Source organism: Lagenorhynchus albirostris, chromosome 8 (genome assembly GCF_949774975.1).
Source record: "Lagenorhynchus albirostris chromosome 8, mLagAlb1.1, whole genome shotgun sequence".
NCBI lineage: Eukaryota > Metazoa > Chordata > Mammalia > Artiodactyla > Delphinidae > Lagenorhynchus > Lagenorhynchus albirostris.
This window is the reverse complement of record NC_083102.1, coordinates 6,914,691-6,936,717: the sequence shown is the minus strand read 5'-3', so window position 1 is coordinate 6,936,717 and position 22,027 is coordinate 6,914,691. Positions and strand designations below refer to the sequence as shown.

General features: G+C 43.9%; 1 protein-coding gene across 2 annotated transcripts in view; it reads left to right on the top strand.

Annotated features, from left to right (window-relative positions):
- The window catches only part of ZNF398 (zinc finger protein 398), a 28,226-nt gene extending 6,445 nt beyond the window's left edge, over positions 1-21,781 (top strand). For both annotated transcript variants that reach the window (XM_060156438.1, XM_060156436.1), the window contains exons 3-6: positions 3,634-3,760; positions 4,308-4,421; positions 14,368-14,481; positions 15,883-21,781. In XM_060156438.1, the coding sequence (XP_060012421.1) occupies positions 3,634-3,760; positions 4,308-4,421; positions 14,368-14,481; positions 15,883-17,027 (1,500 nt within the window). In that variant the 3' untranslated portion in view covers positions 17,028-21,781. The remainder of the gene's footprint in view (positions 1-3,633; positions 3,761-4,307; positions 4,422-14,367; positions 14,482-15,882) is intronic.
- Positions 21,782-22,027: the final 246 nt, after the last annotated feature.

Sequence of the window (22,027 nt, the reverse complement as noted above, 5' to 3'; positions counted from 1 at the left end):
AACATGGGCCACACAGGTAGAAATTTTGTGTCCTTGATTTGTTGAAAATGCTCTTATTCTGCCCTTACTTTTGAGTGCCAAACTCAAAATAATTTTCCCTCAGAATTTTTTTTCTTAATTTTAATTTTTTAAATTGTGGTAAAGTATATATGACATAAAATTTACCATTTTGTGGGGGAGGAAAAAAAGAAAAAATATTTACCATTTTAAGTGTACAGTTCAGTGGCATTAAGTACATTCACATTGTTATGCAGCTGTCACCACCAACCATCTTCAGAACTTCTTCGTTTTGCAAAACTTTAATGCTGCACCTACAGAACCCCTCCATTCCCCCCTCCCCCAGCCCCTGGCAACCCCGCTTCTGCTTTCTGTCTCTGTGAATCTGTCTGCTCTAGGTCCTCATCTAGGTAGGGTCATGCAGTATGACATCTGTCCCCGTACGACTGGCTTATTTCACTGAGCATGACCTCTCCCAGGTTCATCCATGTTGGAGCAGGTGTCAGAATTTCCTTCTTAAGGCTGAATAATATTCCATTTCTCTCACAATTTTAAAGGCATTGGTCCTTTGTCCCATAACATCAAATGCCATTGATGAAAAGTTTAATAAATCAATTCTCATTCGTTTGTAAGAAATCTTTTTTTTTTTTCCTCTCTGGAAGATTTTATCTTCTATTTGTACTTGGTTTTTCTAAAATTTGTTGAGGATGTGTCTGGGTGTAGGTCTTTTAAACTTTTTGTTGGGCACTCGGTGTGACCTTTCAGTTAGAAGGCTGATATGTTTTCCACTCTGGAAAATTTTCTTCTGTGCTTCTATTTTTATAATTTTTCTTTTCCCCCTTTCACATTTTTTTCTGTTCTCTTTCTGGAATTACTGTTTGACAGATGATGGATTATTGTCTTTGTGTCTTTACCTTTTCCTTCATATTTTTCACCTTTTAAACTAGAGTTCTCTGACGTTTCCTTCCAGCCTTCCTTTTATTTTAACAAGTATATATTTAATTTTCCAGAATATTTATTTTCTTCTTTTTTAAAGCAGCCTGAATTTTTTTTTAATGGATGCAGTATCTACTTGAATGTCTCTGAGAATATGTATTGGAGCTTTTTTTTTTTTTTAATTCTCTAGGATTGTTTGTAGCGTGTGTTCATCTTGATGCTGTTAGTGTTACTTTTTCAATATCGAGTAATCCTTGGTTGTTTGTAGGTTAATTAAGGGGTTAATTTGAGGAAGCTGGCGTGTTTTCTCTGCCACCATGTAAGTCTGTTTAACCAAAGGATCTTTCCTTTGCAGGAGAGGCTCTCTCCATAGGTGCCCGATATAGGTGGGCTTCACTTTAAGGTGCTGTGCAAGGAGCAAACAGGCAGTGCGGGGGGCCGCCCAGAGGCCAGGAGTAAGGTGGTACTCTAAGTTGTCAGCACCGCACTGGGACCGGGTGCTGTCTCCAGGCAGGTTTTTTTGGTTTTTTTTAAAATATTTAATGGCTGCGTTGGGTCTTCTTTGCTGCACACGGGCTTTCTCTAGTTGTGGCGAGCGGGGGCTACTCTTCGTTGTGGTGCGCAGGCTTCTCATTGCGGTGGCTTCTCGTTGCGGAGCACGGGTTCTAGGAGCGCGGGCTTCAGTAGTTGTGGCTCATGGGCTCCAGACGCGCAGGCTCAGTACTTGTGGCACACGGGCTTAGTTGCTCCGCGGCATGTGGGATCTTCCCGGACCAGGGCTCGAACCCGTGTCCCCTGCATTGGCAGGTGGATTCCTAACCGCTGTGCCACCACGGAAGCCCTCCAGGCGGGTTTTTTAATTTCTTTAGAGTTGAGATCTGGGTTTCAGCTTTGGGGTAAATGCTGCTTTCCCAGGGCTGATGAGGACAAGGCAGGGGGCCCCGCTATTCCAGAGGTCGACCTCCAGACTGCAGTTTATAACCAGTAACCCCTACTCAGCATCTCTGCCAGCTTTGAGCTTGGAATTCTCTGGATTCCTTACTGCAGTCCTTTCCTGTGTGTTGTCAGAGATGCAGCTTCCTCGTACCTTAGACCCCAGCACAGGCGCATCCTCTAGGTCTCAGTGAGAAACTCATCAGAAATTCTGATCTAGTGACGGCCTCTCCTTCTCATTCTTGGTACTGGTATTGAGTCCCTCCTGCTCTTATTTACTGTCATTTCAATGGAACTCTGGGTGGAAAGGGAAGTACATGTGTGTTTAGTTCACAATCTTGAACCAGAAGCCCATCTCAATCCTTTATTTTTGTCATTATTTTATCACATGTGTTTCTGTTGTAAGCTATCACAAATCTTTTGTGTAGTGAGATTAGATAAAAAATTAACTATTGAGCATCTACGTTTGCCTCAGTTGGTTTTAGATGCTGAGCAGGATGTAAAATGAGTAATTTATGGTTCTAGCTCCTAAGGAACAAAATTTATGGTTGGGGAAGAAAAGATGGCACAAATGAAGCAATTAGAGAGAAATTAATTGCCTCATAGAATTGTACAGACCTTTGTATTTTAAAGAATATGTTAAGTTTATGAAGATGAGTATCTTTTTATTGAATTTTTTAATTTGGGGAAAAAAGTATATGTGTATATATTAGTTACACGGAGTCTTTCTTGCTCTTGGTTATTTCTTTTCCCGTAGCATCCTGTTTTTATTTTATGGGTTTAATATCTCTCGATTCTTTATGGGATTACTAATTAAGGTTTTTTTTAAAAATTCTGTTGCCTAGGTATTTCTATTTTTTCCACAGTTATTTTTTCCCTCCTTTTATTTTAGTCTTTCTTGATCATGTGGCAGGATTTCTCTAAATGGTCACTGATACTTAGAAATAAGCTCATATTTAAGAATAAAACTGCTGAAAGCTGTCAGGCAGGAAAAGGAAGAGCTAGCCATTATGACGATGGCAGAAGGAGAAGAGCTTCACACTAGGCGATAGTGCCCATACTTGGTGCCTGAATTCCCCAGGCAACTCTTGTATTTCTTTCCAGAGAAACATATCCATTTGCCTGTGGATAAGCTCCTAGCTTTAGACAGAATTGTGCTGGAAGGTGGGAGGATTCTGTCCTGTATATGACCATTTCCTTCATGAAACCTTGACTCCAACTAGGCAGAATCTATAACTGTTCTCTGAATGCACTCTCCAGTGTTCCATGCTTAAATGTTTTTCCCATTCACATTAGGCCTGTTTATAACCTACTTGTCTTTTAGGACTGGCCAAAGTCCCATCTTTTCTAGACTCATCCCAACCGCATTATAGCTCTGTTTCCAAAATTTCTTGTCCATGTCATTAATTTGAATATAGTCATATGCTCCTTTTAGGCAGAAACGATATATTTATAATCTTGGTGCTTAGGATAAGCCTTGTACTTGACGGATATTCACAATATGTAGAGTTCTGTGAATTAAATCCTGCTTTGCATTTGTACCTACCTCTATGAGTGACTGTTTACACTCTCCTAGAACTCATAGCCCTAAAGTTTATCACAGTGAAAACACTGTCAACTCTTGGAGGTTAGATCTGTGTCTTAAATATTGCCTGTATCCTTTCAGCATCTCACCTAGGTTTTTTTGTAACTAGTAGGCATTTAGTAGAGATTTATTGAATGGTTAAATTGCAGTGAGAGAAACTAACCCCAGTGTTGTAATTTCAGGTGCCTGTGACATTTGATGACATCTCCATCTACTTTTCCACTCCAGAGTGGGAAAAATTAGAAGAATGGCAAAAGGAACTTTACAAGAATATCATGAAGGGCAACTACGAGTCGCTCATTTCCATGGGTGAGGCTAAGTTGGCATCTTTTGAATGAGGTGACAGCAGCTCCATGAAGTCTCAGAATGGTCCCTTTTCCTCCAGTGTCCTCATTTTCACTCTGTCCTCACACACTTCTGGTTCCAAGCGAAAGATTTCCAGTTCACCCTTGCTAAATAGGCAATCATGATCTCTCCTTCTGCCAAATCACGGGACAGAGAATGAGTTCAAGGTTATGGGTTATGGGTGTGCCAGCTGCAGTGGCTTCCGTCGTGTCCCTCACCTTGAAAGGGCCTTGCCTCTCCTCCTTGAGGCACACTCACTCTTACTGCATGGAAGTAGCAGGCAGTGCCCAGGTAGCACATGTGCCTTTCCCACACCTCACCTCTCCTCTTACTTGTTTCCTAATAGATAGCGTCCATAGTTGGAGGTGAATGGATGGGGGGAGGTGATCTAGACTCTGAAAGAAATTCCCTGGGCCTGCACCTCACAGCCTTCAGTTCAGCTTTTATGGCCATCAGTTGTCATCCTCATTTATCACTTTGTCATACCCTCTTTCCCATTTTCCTCTCCTAGATTATGCCATGAATCAACCTGATGTCTTATCTCAGATTCAGCCAGAAGGGGACCATAATACAGAGGACCAGGCAGGGCCAGAGGAAAGTGAGATTCCCACAGATCCCACTGAAGGTGAGTGAGAGAAGAGAGTATCCACTCCTTGTCTCCCTTTCCTGGTCAGAGATGATGGCTCAGAACTAAGGTAAGCAGGGCTTGGGCCTTCTAGAGCCTCTCAGTCCTAAAGCAAGTAGACTGCGAATGGGTCGTCAGGCATTTAAATAGAGCTTAGAGATAACCTTGTCCAAGGCCTTCGCTCATCAGTACCACACACCTAAGGGCTATCGAGGGAATGTGTGCCCAGCTCTCCAGAAGTGCTAAGGGGCTGGGAGTCTGCCTGGTCCCTCGGGGACGCACTTAACTGGCAGACCCTGATGGCATCCACCTGGGCAAAGTGGATTTTGCCCAATTTGGGAGCCAGCTATCATTAGTTAACTCTCCCTAGTTTTTTCGGTTGGCAGCTCCTTGATATTGTGTGGGGAAGACTGCTAGTCAAAGTCCAGTTGTATTATTTCTCTCAAGTCCCACCTCTGTTATCAGAAAAATCTCATGCAATTTTTGTTCTTTGATAGATAGAAAGCTCACAGAGAATTCATCCTCCAGACGTGTCTATTAGATGAACTTCTCTGACAACCCACCCCCCGCCCCATACACTGTTATTTTTTCTAACATTTTATTATGAAAATTTTCAAACAGTCAGAAAAGTTGAAATAATTTTACAATGAACACCTAGATACCTATCACCTAGATTCTATCACTAACATTTTACTGTACTTCCCTATAACATATATATCCATCCCTGCATCCCTGTATCCCTGCATCAATACATCTTATTTTTCATGTATTTCAAAATCAGTACAGATATCAATACATTTCCCCCTAATTAGTTCAGCATGAATATCATTTACCTAGAGTTCAATATTTGTTTATATTTTTTCTTTTTTTTAAATAAATTTATTTATTTATTTTTATTTTTGGCTGTGTTGGGTCTTCGTTTCTGTGCGAGGGCTTTCTCTACTTGTGGCAAGCGGGGGCCACTCTTCATCGCGGTGCGCGGGCCTCTCACTGTCGCGGCCTCTCTTGTTGCGGAGCACGGGCTCCAGACGCGCAGGCTCAGTAGTTGTGGCTCACGGGCTTAGTTGCTCCACGGTATGTGGGATCTTCCCGGACCAGGGCTCGAACCCGTGTCCCCTGCATTGGCAGGCAGATTCTCAACCACTGTGCCACCAGGGAAGCCCTATATTTTTTCTTTTGATGTAAATTTTTCTTTTTAATTTTATTTATTTATTTATGGCTGCGTTGGGTCTTCGTTACTGTGCGTGGGCTTCCTCTAGTTGCGGTGAGTGGGGGCTACTCTACATCGTGGTGCGTGGGCTTCTCATTGTGGTGGCTTATCTTGTTGTGGAGCACGGGCTCTAGGTACGCGGGGTTCAGTAGTTGTGGCACATGGGCTCTAGAGCGCAGGCTCAGTAGTTGTGGCCTGCGGGCTCAGTAGTTGTGGCTCGCGGGCTCTAGAACACAGGCTCAGTAGTTGTGGCACACAGGCTTAGTTGCTTCGCGGCATGTGGGATCTTCCTGGACCAGGGCTCGAACCTGTGTCCCGTGCATTGGCAGGCAGATTTTTTAACCACTGTGCCACCAGGGAAGTCCCATTCTCTGAGTTTTGAGGAATGTATATATCTGCTACCCACTATTTTTAAGAATGTGTAGGTGATTGTATTTAGGCAGTGTAACAGGTTGAATTTTATTAATCTCTATATCATGGATATAAATAATGAGTCTAAAATCATATCACAAGTAAAGGTGGGTTATTTGATTGCAGAAAAATTCATTATTGGAAATGGCTCCTTGGTCACCTTTGTTAGGTACATGACATAGTCCTCAGTGAGAAAGAATGAGTGTATCATTTTATTGTTTGGGGATGAATGGAAAAGGTATAAATAATTTGGTTTTGAGGTTATATATGAAAGTTCGATTTAGCTTTCATCCTGTCAATTTATTTTTACCTTGGTTTTTAAGACTCTGTTTGTGGGGGACTTCCTTGGTGGTCCAGTGGTTGAGACTTTGCCTTCCAGTGCAGGGGTGTGGGTTCGATCCCTGGTTGAGGAGCTGAGATCCCACATGCCTCGGGGCCAAAAAACCAAAACATAAAACAGAAGCAATATTGTAACAATTTCAATAAAGACTTTAAAAGTGGTCCACATCAAAAAAAAAATCTTAAAAAAAAAAGACTCTATTTGTGGGTAGTCACCCTTTATACTTTAATACATTTTTATTTAGAGTTAACAGTGTAAGCATTGCATTTATTTAGTACTCTGGTTTTATTATTTAGAGTTTTAGCCTGCATTGGTGATTACCAACCTAGATATTTACTAGAACTTGAGGATAGAAGTCATATAATTTGGACTGATCAATATATAGCCTTTAAAAAATTCATATGTTTCTAACCTTTAGAACCCTTAGTATTTTCCTCCTTTTAGGTTTAATTATACTTTAATGCCTTTTTATTCATTTAATTCAGTTGTTTTCTTCTGGTTGCTCAAATTGTCAACAAGTGAGAGGACTTCTAAACTATCTGCTGTGTCTCCTGTGTCCTTCTAGTACGGCCTCAGTACTCGTTTTCTTAAAAAAATATGTTCCAGGCTGTGTTGGGATTTCTAAGACTTCTCCTAGGCCCAGTAGTTTGCTGGGAGGACACACAGGACCCGGCATATAGTCACGCTCAGGGCTGAGATTTATTACAGTGAAAGGACACAAAGCAAAATCAGCAACGGTTAAAGGCACTCAGGGCAAAGTCTGGAGGGAACCAGGGGCCAGCTTCCAGAGTCCCCTTTCCGTAGAGTCTCATAGGACACACTTAATTCCTCCAGCGATGAGTTGTGACAACACGTGCAGTGTGTTGTCTCCCAGAGAAGCTCTCTGGGGACTCAGCACCCAAGGCTGGTCACGTAGGCACCCTCTGTCTGGCATGTACCAAGATTCCAGACTCCCAGAAGGAAAGTGGATGTTCAACATAAACCACACTGTTTGTACAAACAGCTTAGGTCCAGTGAAGCACTCAACATATAGGAAAGTTTGATATCAGCATAGGGAGCTATTTGCCAGCCAAGCGACAACCTTGCAAGCAGGCCTCCTGAGGATAGGCAGTCTCAGGACTGCTGTGTTAACAGGAGCTTATTTTAGATTTTCCTTCCCCCAACACATTAAAAAAGTCTTGGTTCCTTTCGGCAGAGAATAGTATTAATTGTCTGGTCATCAAGGTGCATAACAGACTGTCCACACGGATGCCAGGTAGATACTAATGCTGGGCCACTTTAGTGACAGAACTAATAAAGTATTTTTTTCATAGATTATTCTTCACTTTAACCGTTTATATCATTTTTAACATCTTGTTATTATAAAAAAAAGATTCAAAACTTTTCATTTTTGAGCAAGCAGCTTCTCTCTTCTTTAACATCATCATGTTTGTTTAATTTTTTTTTTTTTTTTTTTTTTTTTTTGGCCGTCTGTGGGGCATGCAGGATCTTAGTTCCCTGACCGGGGATCGATCCTGGGCCCCCAGCAGTGGAAGCTTGGAGTCCTAACCACTGGACCGCCAGGGAACTCCCCATCTTTGTTTAATTTTAATACACCTTGTAATTTTTATTAGACCAGTGTGTTTACATTAAAATTTTGATGTACGTTTAGAAACAATTTCCTAAAATTATGTTTGGATTTATCCATATTTCTTATAAAATAACACCCATAATTTATTATCGTATTCCATTTTAGAGCTTTAGGAAGAACTATGCATTGTAATTAAATAAAAAATATGCATAGGTAGACTAGATTCGGGGATAGCAATAGTGCCATGTGGCACCCCCTCCTTTTTATGTCCAGATATCTTAGAATTAATTTTATGCTCTGTCTCCATCGCCATCATCTGAATCTGATGAAGGAAAAGAGAAATTATTATTCCTCCTAGGGAACAGTCATTGCTGTCTAGTATCTTAGATAAAACTGCTTACAGTTAGTAGAAAATAGTAATGAATGGGAGAATACAGAGAGATCTAAACCTGAGATTTCTGAAATTCGTCTTTGACTCTGTTACTAGGGCCAGAATACAGACCAGCTCTGTGTGTGTGTGGCCATTATTTGGTTGCTGATAGTTTTAATATTGAACTCCAATATTTTAGAATTCTTTGGAGAAAAGCCTTAACTAAGAAGTTCAGATGGAATAATTACCAAAAGCTCATTATCTAGCGCTTCTTCTAGTTTGGAAGCCATGGACTAGAGCCAAGATTCTAGAATGACCTATAAGTAAAATAAATTCATTCTCAAACCTTGTAGTCCTGAGGAGACTTCTTTGATCATCATTGTTTTGGGTGCATCACCCTTATCTCCTTTATCACCGTTCACTCTAATCCAGCAAGGCCACCTTTTCCTAAACAAAATCAGCGACTAAAGCACATCCAAATATGATAGTCCTTTTATTTTATTTTATTTTAGCCTATTTGCAAACAAGAATTATCCTGGAAATAAAACTTAGAGGTTTTAACTTATTACACAAATACTCAATATATTCACCTGCTATGTTACAGTTCTATACCTATTTCACAAAAGGTGCAAAAAAGTTTTTATATCTTTACCAATGGTAGTTTCATGTGTCAAGTATTTTTTTTCATAATTTTATTGATTGATTGATTGATTTTTGGCTGCATTGGGTCTTTGTTGCTGCGCTTGGGCTTTCTCTAGTTGCGGTGAGCGGGGGCTAGTCTTCATTGCGGTGCGCGGGCTTCTCATTGTGGTGGCTTCTCTTGTTGCAGAGCACGGGCTCTAGGCGCGTGGGCTTCAGTAGTTGTGGCTCGTGGGCTCAGTAGTTGTGGCTCACGGGCTCTAGAGCGCAGGCTCAGTAACTGTGGCTCATGGGCTTAGTTGCTCCGCAGCATGTGGGATCTTCCTGGAGCAGGGCTCGAACCCGTGTCTCCTGCATTGGCAGGTGGATTCTTAACCACTGCGCCACCAGGGAAGGCCCTGTCAAGTATTTTTATTTTCTGCTTAAGAATTCAAATCTCAGCACCAGTTTTTGTTTTAACTGAAGTATAGTTGATTTACGATGTTGTGCCAGTCTCTGTTGCACAGCAAAGTGACTTAGTTATACAGATACAGACATTCTTTTTATATATCCTTTTCCATTAGGTTTATCACAGGATATTGAATATAGTTTCCTGTGCTATACAGTAGGACCTTGTTGTTTATCCATTCTAAATGTAATAGTTTGCATCTACCAACCCCAAACTCCCACTCTATCCCTCCCCCTCCCCTCCCCCACCCCTTCCCCTCCCCCACCCCTCCCCCACCCCACCCCTGGCAACCACAAGTCTGCTCTCTATGTCTGAGTCTGTTTCTGTTTTCTAGATAGGTTCATTTGTGCCATATTTTAGATTCCACGTATAAGTGATATCATATGGTATTTGTCTTTCTCTTTCTGACTTATTTCATTTAGCATAATAATCTCTGGTTGCATACATGTTGCTGCAAATCTCAGCACCAGTTTTTTTTTTGTTCTTTTAATTTTATTTATTTGTTTATTTATTGGCTGCATTGAGTCTTAGTTGCTGCGCGTGGGCTTTTCTCTAGTTGCAGTGAGTGGGGGCTACTGTTCATTGCCATGAGCGTGCTCCTCATTGCGGTGGCTTCTCTTGTTGCAGAGCATGGACTCTAGACGTGCAGGCTTCAGTAGTTGTGGCGCACAGGCTTAGTTGCTCTGCGGCATGTGGGATCTTCCTGGACCAGGGCTCGAACCCATGTTCCCTGCATTGGCAGGTGGATTCTTAACCACTGTGCCACCAGGGAAGTCCCTCAGCACTTGTTTTAACTCACTTAGTTCATAATGCCTTTGTATACATCCCAGAACCTCAAGGTTCCAGCTGCTTTTCAGACAGTGTGGGGCCTTACCTGTTTAAAACATACGCACACACACACACATACAATAAGATTTCCTCATAGCTAAAATGACATTCAACCAGTGTAGATATTAAAATTTTATGTTTTCTTGGGATCAGCCTTTCTATTTGAACTACCCCTCAAACCTAAAACCTCAGCATTTATCGACTTCCTCTTACCTGATCACTATTTTCAGTTTTTCTCTCTTCTGTGGCTTTCTCCAGAGCCTGCTGCTTGCAGAAACCAATGATTTTACTTTCATTTGTGTCTCTTTAAGTATCCACTGTTGGGATTCCTCAGGCCTGTGCAGATGTGCTCTGAGTGCTGTTGTGGTGACTGGGCCAGTAGTTGCCCTACCGTCACCAGGCAGGTGACTGCATGAGGCCACCTGAGTATTCCAGTACTCCTGCTCCTTTTATTTCACTTCCAAAAGGTCCTCAGTTATACACCTCCACCACCCCCACCAAATGTAGTAGACACAACCATATTACATGCATTCAGTTACAACAGTGCTAAGACCCAATTATTTGATAAAATAAATATTTACTTAGTTTTACTGATCTAGTAAGCTAAATGACCAGAGGAACTTTAGCATCATTATTCAAAAAGAAGGGTTACCTTCCTGGGGTTCCCCAACTTCAGTGAAGACATACTGAGCCAGTGGCTGTAATAACAATAGCCACTCGCATTTCTGGAGAACTGGCTTGTTCTTTTAGTCCTCCATAGCTTTTATGGTTGGCTGCTGACTAATATTGTAACAAAAGATTGGAAGGAATCCAAATGCCTATCAGTAGGAGACTCTTGAATAAACAATGGTACAGCTACAAAAAGGAATGAGAAAGCTCTCTGTATACGGCTACAGACAGATGTCCACAATATATTGGTAAGTAAAAAATGAAGGTACAGGGCAGTTTGTGTAGTATACCTCATGGAGAGGGAAAATACAAAGATGTACATATGTTTGCTTATATTTTTCCAAGAAACAATGCAAGATTAAAACAAAAACTAATGAGAATGGCTGCCTATACAGGGAGGGAGAGATTAGAGATGGAAGCTAGACCTCTCTGAATGTACCTTATTTTATAGTTTTGATTTTGGAACTTTGTAAATATTTTACATTAAAAAAAGTAAAAATCAAACACACACTGAAATAACTAAACTGTATACCACAAAAAAATCTTAAATTGAGTCCATATTTTTGTTAATAATATTAGTATTATTTTGAAATGTACATTCAGATAAAGCAAAGATTATGTAGTGTCGTTAGGAACCCAGATTCTCAGGATAAGAGGGAAAAGATACAAGCATAAAATCAAAGGATTTAATTAAAGCCCTGTAATCTTAAATATGAATCATAAATATTAATATAAACTCATGACACTTTCCTTTTTCTAAAAGGTATGTATTTTATAGCTTTGCCCATTGAAAAGACCTAGAAGCAGTGACAACCTATTAGCAGTTAGCATCCTTATCATCCAGATTGTTGTCTCTAAATCCCGTTTCTCAGAGAGATTATTGATTGTGTGCTTGGAGCAGGAAATGTACAAGATGAACCTGCTCTAGTTTGTCATACTAGAAATAAAGGAAACTAGATGTTTGATGATGTGAAAAGATACAGAACTGATCTGAAGGGGCTCCCGCTGGCCAAAAAAGGGACAATTTGAGCGTTAAAAAGAATAATGACTTGAACTTATTTACAAAATGGAAATAGACTCACGGACAGACTTAAGGTTACCAAAGGGATAGCGGGGGGAGAGGAGGAGGAGATAAATTTGGAGTTTGGGATTAACATATACACACTACTATATATAAAACAGATAAACAACAGGGATCTACTGTATAGCACAGGGAACTATATTCAGTAATAACTATAATGGAAAACAATCTGAAAATATATACATATATATGTATAACTGAATCACTTTGCTGTACACCTGAAACGAACACAACATTGTAAATTAATTGTACTTCAATTTAAAAAATGGTTAAAAAAATAATGGCTGCAATGGATTGAAACTCATCCAGTGTATAGCATTCTGTGAGTTCATAATGATAAACTAAAGAAAAAAGTCAAAACCACTTGAATCACATTTGGAGGTTCTAGAGCACTAACTCATTATTCAGAAAATTGACAAATGAAGCAATTAAGCATTTTAAAAGTCTCATATTTTTGATGAATAGACAGTTCATCATTTGGATGTCTGTTAAAAGATCCACTTCCTTACACTCAGTCTCTCACTGCCTGTTTATATATGTGTGTGTTTATAAAATCTTGGAGAAAAAAAGATAAGGTTGGATTATGGTTAATACACTTCAGCCTTGTAGCTCAAAGTAGGAAGTTGGAAAGACAGACTGCCATGTGTGCAAAAACCTGTATTTTTCCGTCTCTCTGCATAAGCTGACAGTCTTTTGGGCCTTAGTCTTGTCCAACCTCTTATTTCTCCTTTGGGGGTGACTTTAGATTTCAGTGGTCTCTAACAGATTTGAAAGGCATTGAGCAAAACACTGAGTTCTAAAAAAAAACAAAACACTGACTTCTGTTCATTTGCTAGGAATAAAACCATAACCTTCCTACAAGGCTTTTTTCATAAATAATATAGAGAGCTTGAATTTATTCTCTGGACCCTGGCAGCGTGCCAGCTTGTCCTTTTAGGCCAAAAAAGGCTATATAGACCTCGGCTGGAATAGCAAGCACAGCTGTTTCTGTACTGACCAAATGAGGCATGTTATGTGCAAAGCCTTTAGAGGCTGTTCTTTTTTTCTTTCCAGAAGAATCCCCAAGGCCTGAGGGCCTTGCAAATACTATTCTCTCCACTCCCAGTGTTCAGGAAACAATAATCTATATATCATTAATAAGTAGAAGTAATATGATCTCTTGGAAAGAACCCAGAATTGGGAACCTGAAAAATGTTTCTGAGCAGTCAGATCTGTGCTTAAACCTAACTTTGTAATTCTGGAAATGTATTTTTTTTTAAAGGATCAATTTTATTTATTTATTTTTGGTTGTGTTGGGTCTTCGTTGCTGTGCACGGGCTTTCTCTAGTTGCATCGAGCGGGGGCTACTCTTTGTTGCGGCGCGCAGGCTTCTCATCGTGATGGCTTTTCTTGTTGTGGAGCACGGGCTGTAGGTGCGTGGGCTTCAGCAGTTGTGGCATGCAGGCTCAGTGGTTGTGGCTCGTGGGCTCTAGAGCGCAGGCTCAGTAGTTGTGGCGCACGGGCTTAGTTGCTGCGTGGCATGTGGGATCTTCCCAGACCAGGGATGGAACCCATGTTCCCTGCATTGGCAGGCGGATTCTTAACCACTGTGCCACCAGGGAAGTCCCTGTATTTGTTTTCAAATTAACATTGTTTTAAAGTTTTCGGTTCATCTTTTTGTGTGTGTGTGTGTGTGTGTATTTTAAAGCAAATCTTTTTTTTTTTTTTTTTTTTTTTTGTGGTACGCGGGCCTCTCACTGCTGTGGCCTCTCCTGTTGCGGAGCATAGGCTCCGGACACACATGCCCAGCGGCCATGGCTCACGGGCCCAGCCGCGATCCTCCCGGACCGGGGCACGAACCCGTGTCCCCTGCATCGGCAGGCAGACTCTCAACCACTGTGCCACCAGGGAAGCCCCTAAAGCAAATCTTTGATAATATAGCTTTTCACTGTAAATACTTCCTTACTGGCAGTTTACTTAACCCCTGAGGGCCCCCCCTACTTAAATGGAGAAAATATTCCCTGCTTCATTATTTCATAAAAAAGCTGTGAGAGAAAAAGGTGAAAATACTTTGAAAGTGTGCTAATGAAATGAAAGGTACTATTGAATCTAGATTATTTCAGAGGGTCATCTCTGCTATAAAAATTTTGATTTGTTTTGAAATGGGCTCACCGGAAATAGTGAATCAAGGTGAGTCTATCATGTAAAGATTCATAAATTTGGTTTCATTTTGAACTGGTTCTCTAGATGTTATATGCATTTTTTAAAAGGCTAGTTTCATTTTGTTGTTATAGTTAATTAGAGATAAATATTTGGGCAAAATGTAATATTCAGCAAACCAACATGATTATTTCCACTTTCTGAGTCAAGCCCTGAAGGCCATTCTCTTCCCCACAAACAGAGCCTGGCATTTCAACATCGGATATTCTGTCTTGGATTAAACAAGAGGAAGAGACCCAGGTCGGCACCCCACAGGAGCCCAAGGAGAGTGACGTGTGCAAAAGCACCTATGCCGGTGAGTACTGAGGCGCCCAGACCCAGCTTATGCCAGGACCACTGAGAAGAAACGGCAGAGGAAGTCGGGTTGTGGATGCAAGGAAGTGGGTGAGGAATGAGGAAAAGGGGGAAAAAAGCATGTTCAAGTAAGTTAGAAATGAAACGGAAATCAAACCAAGATACATTTTAAGTGAGAAAACATACTCTTAAGTGTAAAGACAAATTAGAAGTGTCCGAGGAAGAAAAACAAGTGCATACAGATGCACCAGAAGTATGAGGATGGGGAAGGACAGAACATTTGAAGAGCATGCAGAAAGGACAGAACAAAGCTAGGGGGTGGGAGAGACAAGCAGTGGAGACAGCAGTGTCTTGGGAGAGGCACAAATGGGAATGTTAATGAAGAGCTCTCCCTCAGGAAGAACAGTGACATGAGAAGAAACACGCGTCTTCTAAGACATTTAGCACCATCTATATTTTGCCATCTGAACCAGAAGAGAATCTCAAGGTCAGAAGAGACATGATCGTTTATGCAACTTAATGCAACCTGTTTAACTTCTATGCTCTGTGCTTAGACCCTGGGGAAAAAAAAAAGACAGTTTCTGCTCTTCAAGAAGTTTATATTGGGGACACACATATCAGTGCTAGGCATGCCTATTATTAAATGTCAAGGGTGAGTGGGATGGATGACTTGTATACAAGAAATAAGAAGTTCGGAGAACATCACATCAGTTTTAGTTTAGGTATTTAGATAAGGCCTAAAGAAGGATGCAAAGGGACTTCCATGGCGGTCCAGTGATTAGGACTCTGCGCTTCCACTGCAGGGGGCTTGGTTGGGTTCCATCCCTGGTTGGGGAACTAAGATCCCTGCAAGCTAGGATGTGAAGCTAGAATTGGCCTTAGAAAATTGGTACTGTGTGGTTGGGTATAATCTGGGGAGATGGGAAGAGAGGAGATGCATTCTACAAAAGGGAGGGCAGAATGATTAAAGACATATGAGCAGAAATGTGTACTTTATTTTCCAGGAAAGTAAAGAGACAGCTAACTATAGTGAAGGACTTACCTGGCAGAATACAAAGGAACAAGATTAGATAAATACATGATTTTAGGCCTAATCACAATAGGCAACAGAGAACATTTCAGAGCCTGTGAGCAGAGGTGAATCATAATGAAAGTAATGCTGGGAAGATTGATGCCAGGGTTCTTCCTGTCCAAACGGGAAGCGCTGAAGAGGTTCGGTAGTAAATTCTCCGACATTGGCCTCAGGGACTACAGACACCCTGGTTATTATCTCAGCCCTCCACTGACTTCCTTATCTGGGCCAATGGGAGCTCAGAGCAGCCTGTCAGAGCTGGGCAGGGACACAGGAGAGTTGCTGGGACACCTGTTGTCGACAGGTGTGACTCTGAGTCCTTTCTTTCAGACGAAGAGCTTGTCATCAAAGCTGAAGGCCTCGCCAGAGCCTCCCTGTGCCCCGAGGTGCCCGTCACCTTCTCTTCTCCACCAGCAGCAGCTAAGGATACGTTTCCGGACGTGGCCTTCAAAAGCCCGCAGTCTGCGCCCATGGCGCCGTTTGGACGTCCAGCCACCGAGCTGGCCGAAGCTTCTGAGGGACAAGTGACTTTCACTCAGCTGGGCAGCTACCCCCTCCCGCCTCCGGCCGGGGAGCAGGTGTTCTCGTGCCACCACTGTGGCAAGAGCCTCAGCCAGGACATGCTGCTGACCCACCAATGCGGCCCCGCGGGGGAGCGCCCGGCCCCCTGTGCCCAGTGCCCCAGGCACTTTCCCCCGCACGCCGACCGCGGCCCGCAGCCGCCCGCCAGCGAGACGCCACCCACCTGCCCGCACTGCGCCAGGACTTTTACTCACCCGTCCAGACTCACCTACCACCTTCGGGTCCACAACAGCACCGAGCGCCCCTTCCCCTGCCCCGACTGCCCCAAGCGCTTCGCCGACCAGGCGCGCCTGGCCAGCCACCGGCGAGCCCACGCCAGCGAGCGGCCCTTCCGGTGCGCGCAGTGCGGCCGGAGCTTCAGCCTGAAGATCAGCCTGCTGCTCCACCAGCGGGGCCACGCGCAGGAGCGGCCCTTCTCCTGCCCTCAGTGTGGCATCGACTTCAACGGCCACTCGGCCCTGATCCGCCACCAGATGATCCACACGGGCGAGCGGCCGTACCCCTGCCCTGACTGCAGCAAGAGCTTCATGCGCAAGGAGCACCTGCTCAACCACCGGCGGCTGCACACGGGCGAGCGGCCCTTCAGCTGCGCGCACTGCGGCAAGAGCTTCATCCGCAAGCACCACCTCATGAAGCACCAGCGCATCCACACGGGCGAGCGGCCCTACCCCTGCGCCGAGTGCGGCAGGAGCTTCCGCTACAAGCAGACGCTCAAGGACCACCTGCGCTCGGGCCACGGTGGCGGCTGTGGTGGGCATAGTGACCCCTCTGGACAGCCGCCGGACCCCCCGGGCCCCCTCCTAACTGGGCTCGAAACCGCTGGCCTGGGCGTTAACACCGAAGGTCTAGAGGCCAATCAGTGGTATGGGGAAGGGACTGGAGGCGGGGTTTAGTAAATCTCTCTCCTTTCAGGGTTAGCCGTGCTGGCAGCGGGGCAAGAGGCAAGCCCAGAAGCCCCTGCACCCCGCTAACCCGGTGGTAATGCCTGCCTGGCACGTCAGTGAATTTGGGGTCCTGTGCACTTGACTAGAGGCGTGCTTGAGTTTCGGAACTTCACAAGAGCAGCACATTGTGAAACCCAGGAAGACCTGGAGGAGAGCCCAGCTTCCTCATCTTTTCAAAAACATTACCTAAGCAGAAGTTATAAGAATGTTGCAGAGAGGTTGGAAAGCAAGATTCGGCCTCTGGTGGTCCATCACAGGGTAATTCGGCCTCTGGTGATCCATCAGTAGGTAGAGTCAGGTGCGTGGAAGAGCCTCCAAGGCTTGAAGCCCATTCTGCGGCAGAGAATGTTTAACTGAGCCTTTCATCACCTCCTTGATGGTAGGATGGTTCTGGAAGAAGTGCCCAAGCCTGGGCACCACTCCTGTCCCTCCCAGACAGTGGCTCCAGTTGGCTCGCGTGCTTGGGTACTGTCTCTCCCGAAATGATGACTCAAGACTGCCTTCCTAGGTCTCCTAGATTAATTCTTCTAATATATTTTGTTTAATACTGGATGAGCAAAAAATTTGACTTTAAAACCTTCTTAAGGAGAACAGTTCTTTCACTAGCTTAATTTGAAGCATTCAGGCTTTTACTGTCATTTAAACTGCTAGAAACTTTGCCGGGGTCCTGGTTAAAAATTTGGGAGCAGGATTCTCAGCCCCAGCTTTAAAAGCTAGAGATCCCCGAGAAGTGACAGAAGAGCCTAGAGTTTGTGCCTGAACCATGTTTCTTAGAGTCACTTATGTCATATTCTTCCTTATTGTTTCCAAGCAAGCAAGCTGGCTTTTCCATTCCCAGTGTCTGATATTCTGACAGTCATCAGCAGGAAAGGTCACAGCACTTTCCAGAAGCATTACAGAGTTTTGGAAAGTGCCAATGGACTGTCACCTTTCACTTCCTCATGAGTGAGATGATAGTTGCAATGCCGCTTTCTTGAGCCAGCAGAGTGTCTGTTCTCCCCCCCGGCGATGGGCAGATTGAGGGACTTCGTAGGCCCCTGAGAGCTAAGCACGAGGCGTGGGTGAGGACAGCCTCTTCCTGCTGGTTTTGCTTCTGGGGACCTTGGCTGCCGTGTGTTCTTTTGTCAGGGTCAGTCAGTCACCTGGGAGCATCTGAGCCTGGTCCCATTCCCAAGTGGCTTTGCAGTTGGGCCCCTTTCCCTTTACAGATCTCAGATTTTCATCTGCAAAATGAGGCTGGTGAAAGGAAAAAAAGTGAACCTTTAGAATTAAAAAAAAAAATTTTGTACATTCCTTCTCCTGCCAAAATCCTATCTCTATCTCTGGCTTTTATCCAGGCAAAGCAAAATAAGACAGCAAAATCAAAGCGACATTCTTGCTGAAACTTGACTGAAATCAGTTTGATTTGTTGTTTTACTCTTGCTTGGAGACTGAGGTAGAAGACAGAGAATGCAGAAGTCCTAAGTCTTGGGCAGAAAAGTTGTTTGTACCTGTACTCTCCTGTTTCCCCTGAATCTTCCTGAGATGGCTGTGACAGGGTCTGCGAGTATTTAGACAAGACACTTTCTTGATGAAATGATAAGGGAAGGACCCATTTTTTCCCTTATCACCCAGCCCAAACCTCACCCTGCCTAGTTATGTGTAACTACACTAGGAAAAAAGTGTCACCCCCAGCTAGCTTTGCTCCTGGGAATGCTCTGTCTGAACATGCTGCTCCTTAGGATAATCACATTTACAGAACATCTGTGACATTCTCAACACCAAGCATCATGGGAGGCCTAAGAAATGTGTATGAGACCTATTCCACTGTTATAACTTATAGTCTAAAGGCAAGGGTGTGGGACAAACCAAGAGAGATGATAAACAGAACCCTGGCATATGGGACTAAGTTTTCTAGCTAGAATCTGGACCCATACCATGGGAAATTGGGGGGTTCTGGGGGTCCCAAAACCAGAGTTCCAGCTTTACTGGTGACCCACTAGGAACCTGAGTGTGAGATCCAGCTCTGGTTTGTATCCTGATCTTCCTAATGAAAAGGAAGAAGAGTCAGATCTCTATGTGGTGAGGTCCCTTTTCTGAACAGATGGATTTGAGCATTCGCCAGGGTTTGCTGGAGAAGGCACTCCTACACTAGGTGTGATGACGGATGAGATGGAAATTCTTTACTCAGAGGTTTACTGAGGACACAGAGCTTATTAATGAAAGAGACCTGTGGATTAAAATGCTGCAGATAGGTCCCACAGTCCCTTTTGCAAGGAACTGTAGCCAGCAGGGGCCCGCACTTTGGCAAGAAGTGAACAGAGTTCAAATACCAGTGAGGCAAGAGCCGTGAAGCTGAATGAGAGGAAAGAATGGGCAGCATCATGCCAGAAAGATGGAAGTAGATGTTATCCAGTCCTCAGCCCTTGAACAAACTTGGGGTTCAGCTACTGTACATTCTGGTCTCCTTTCCCTCCACCAGTCCTCTACCAGGTAGAACTCCAGGCCAGCTCTTAATTCGAGTTTGTTTGCTTAAGATTCAAAAGTGGATAAGTAAAATAGACCAGTGGAAAAGATAAGTCCAACAGAGGGGTTCCAGTGTGTGGAGGAACGTGGTCCATCAAGGGCTCCTGAGACAAACCATACACTTAACAGTAACTGAGGATTGGTCTTCCTGACCAGACACAGTGGGAAAGAGGAAAACCTAGAAACGTGCCCTTCATCAGTCTGCCCGCTGGGCTGGGAAGTCTGTACTATCACATAAATAGGCAGCATCTCCTTGGAGTGGATCCAGCTGTTGACTGTAACCAGAGTCACTCTTTGCTTACTAGATTTTTCATTATCACCGTAAGATGAACCTCTGGCTCAGCCACAGATGTGAACATAAATGGAGTTGATTGTCCAGAAAGTGAAAGAAGACTCTGACCTTTTCTGCTGGATATTTGTTACTGGAACACCATGGCTGGGCTCTAGCTACTTTACGTAACTTCCCAGCAGTGCTTTACATAACTTCCCTCATCATTAGTAACAGTCTGCGGACTTTCTGTTGGGGGACTCTGCTGGGCTTCTCTTTGGAGCATTTTTAAATATTTGGGTGTCCATGCCTATCTCAACCAGGACCAGACCTTATGGCTTACTAGGGAGTAATAAACGTTCACTGTCTCAGTTGGCAACGGTCTTGTTGATGATGAAAGAGGGCCCGAGTTCCTTTATCTGTTCATTCCGAATGGGATGGAGAACCCAAATTTCTGCTCCGATTTCCTCTTGAGGAGGGGCCGGGCATGCTGTCCCACAGCCACATCCCACATTGTAGCTTCTTAGACAATAAAAAGCATCCTCCTCAGCTGCCTGAGGGCTGCTGAGGAGCGATGAGGAAAAGCAAGTCTCCCCGAAAGGTTCTCACAGACCAGGGACTCTGTTATCATCAGAGATATGTTCTTTCTGTGTGCTCGGTGGACACCTTTGACCCTGTTCCCTTCACTCGACAAAGGAAGCAGTCTTCTCGCAGGGTTTTACACAGAGGACATTCTTTGACTTGGGAAGTGTCAGGCTCTTACAAGCAAAAGATCCTCAAGTTAGGGCAACTTGGTGGGAGATGGGAGTAGGGAGTGCTTGGGCCTTGTAAGGACATGCCATGTGGGTTAGTACAGCTTAATGGCTTAAAGCAGGGACTAGATTCAGACCTAGGTTCAAGTCCTGACATCATAAGAAGTAACATAACATTATTTAGCCATCCTAAGCCTAGTTTCCTTAAATGTAAAATAGAATGGTGCTATGTCTTGGAGGTGTCAGGGTTTGGGGGGAACCTGTGAAAGTGCTTAGCACAGAGCCTGGCACACGGAGGTGTCAGGGGGCAGCCATCAGGAAAGGTGCAGGCCCAACCGGAGAGGGGAAGGTGCAGAGAACTGAGGTCGCTCTGCAAAAGCACGTGATTGCTTGATGACATAGCTTACGCCTTCCATCTTTTGCTTCCATTTAGCCTGTTCGTTTACTCTTTGTTTTCTGTATCTCCTGGCTCCCAAAAGTTTGTGTGCGCCATGACACCAGGTGGTTCTGATTCTCTTGACTTTTCTTAGTTCACGTTCTAACATGTGGGATCTGGCCCAGCTCCTCTTTCAATACCAGGCCACAGAAGTCTCCAGCCGACCCTTGGACTGGCTGCCCTTGGGTTACATGCTCATCTTGGTTCAGTCAGCTGTAGTCAGGCGGGAAGGTCCCAGATCCCAGGATCTGTGGGCCTGGTAGACTGACATGGGAATGGGCAAACGGTGGCACAGTGGGGCATTCCTAGTACTGCGAGGAGAGGAAAACTCTGTTTCACCTGTATCAGGCTTGCTTGAAAGGCTTCTGCTTCATCAGCACATCCTAGACCAGAGCTCATGGCCCCTGCATAAAAGGACCTGGAAGGTGCTGTTTCTGTATCTTGCAAAAGAAGTAATTTGTTACTTTCTAGGGTGTTATTCCTCCTTTCTGTCCCAGCTCCACTTTCTTTTTAAATATGTAACTCTGGCCATAATTCTATTTATACACACATACACAATGACTTCTGTCAGCTTGGTCAAATTGCCTCTTCAAAACAAAACATAATTCTGCCCCTTAAGACCAACTGCCCACTGAAGAACGCAGAGAGATACAGTCAATCAGAGAGGCCTCGAAAGTACTGCGCTGCAATGCTCTTAAAATTGCCAGGTTACATTTCAAATAAAATATTTGGTAAAACCTCATTGGGCTACGTGGCTTTGTGTCTGCTATTAGCAAAGCCAGTATTTACTGTAAAATCTTGAAGCTGGTCTAAAAATTAAGCTTCCCAAGAACTGGGGCCATGTCTTCTTTTGTATTCCTTCTGGTGTCACGTGCTGTCAGGGACGTGGATGCTCGATGAATGATCGTGCAGTGGGAAGACCACCTGCGAAGGGATTACAAATGATTCTGGTTGTAGCTTAACATTCTCTACCTGCTTGGTACAGAGC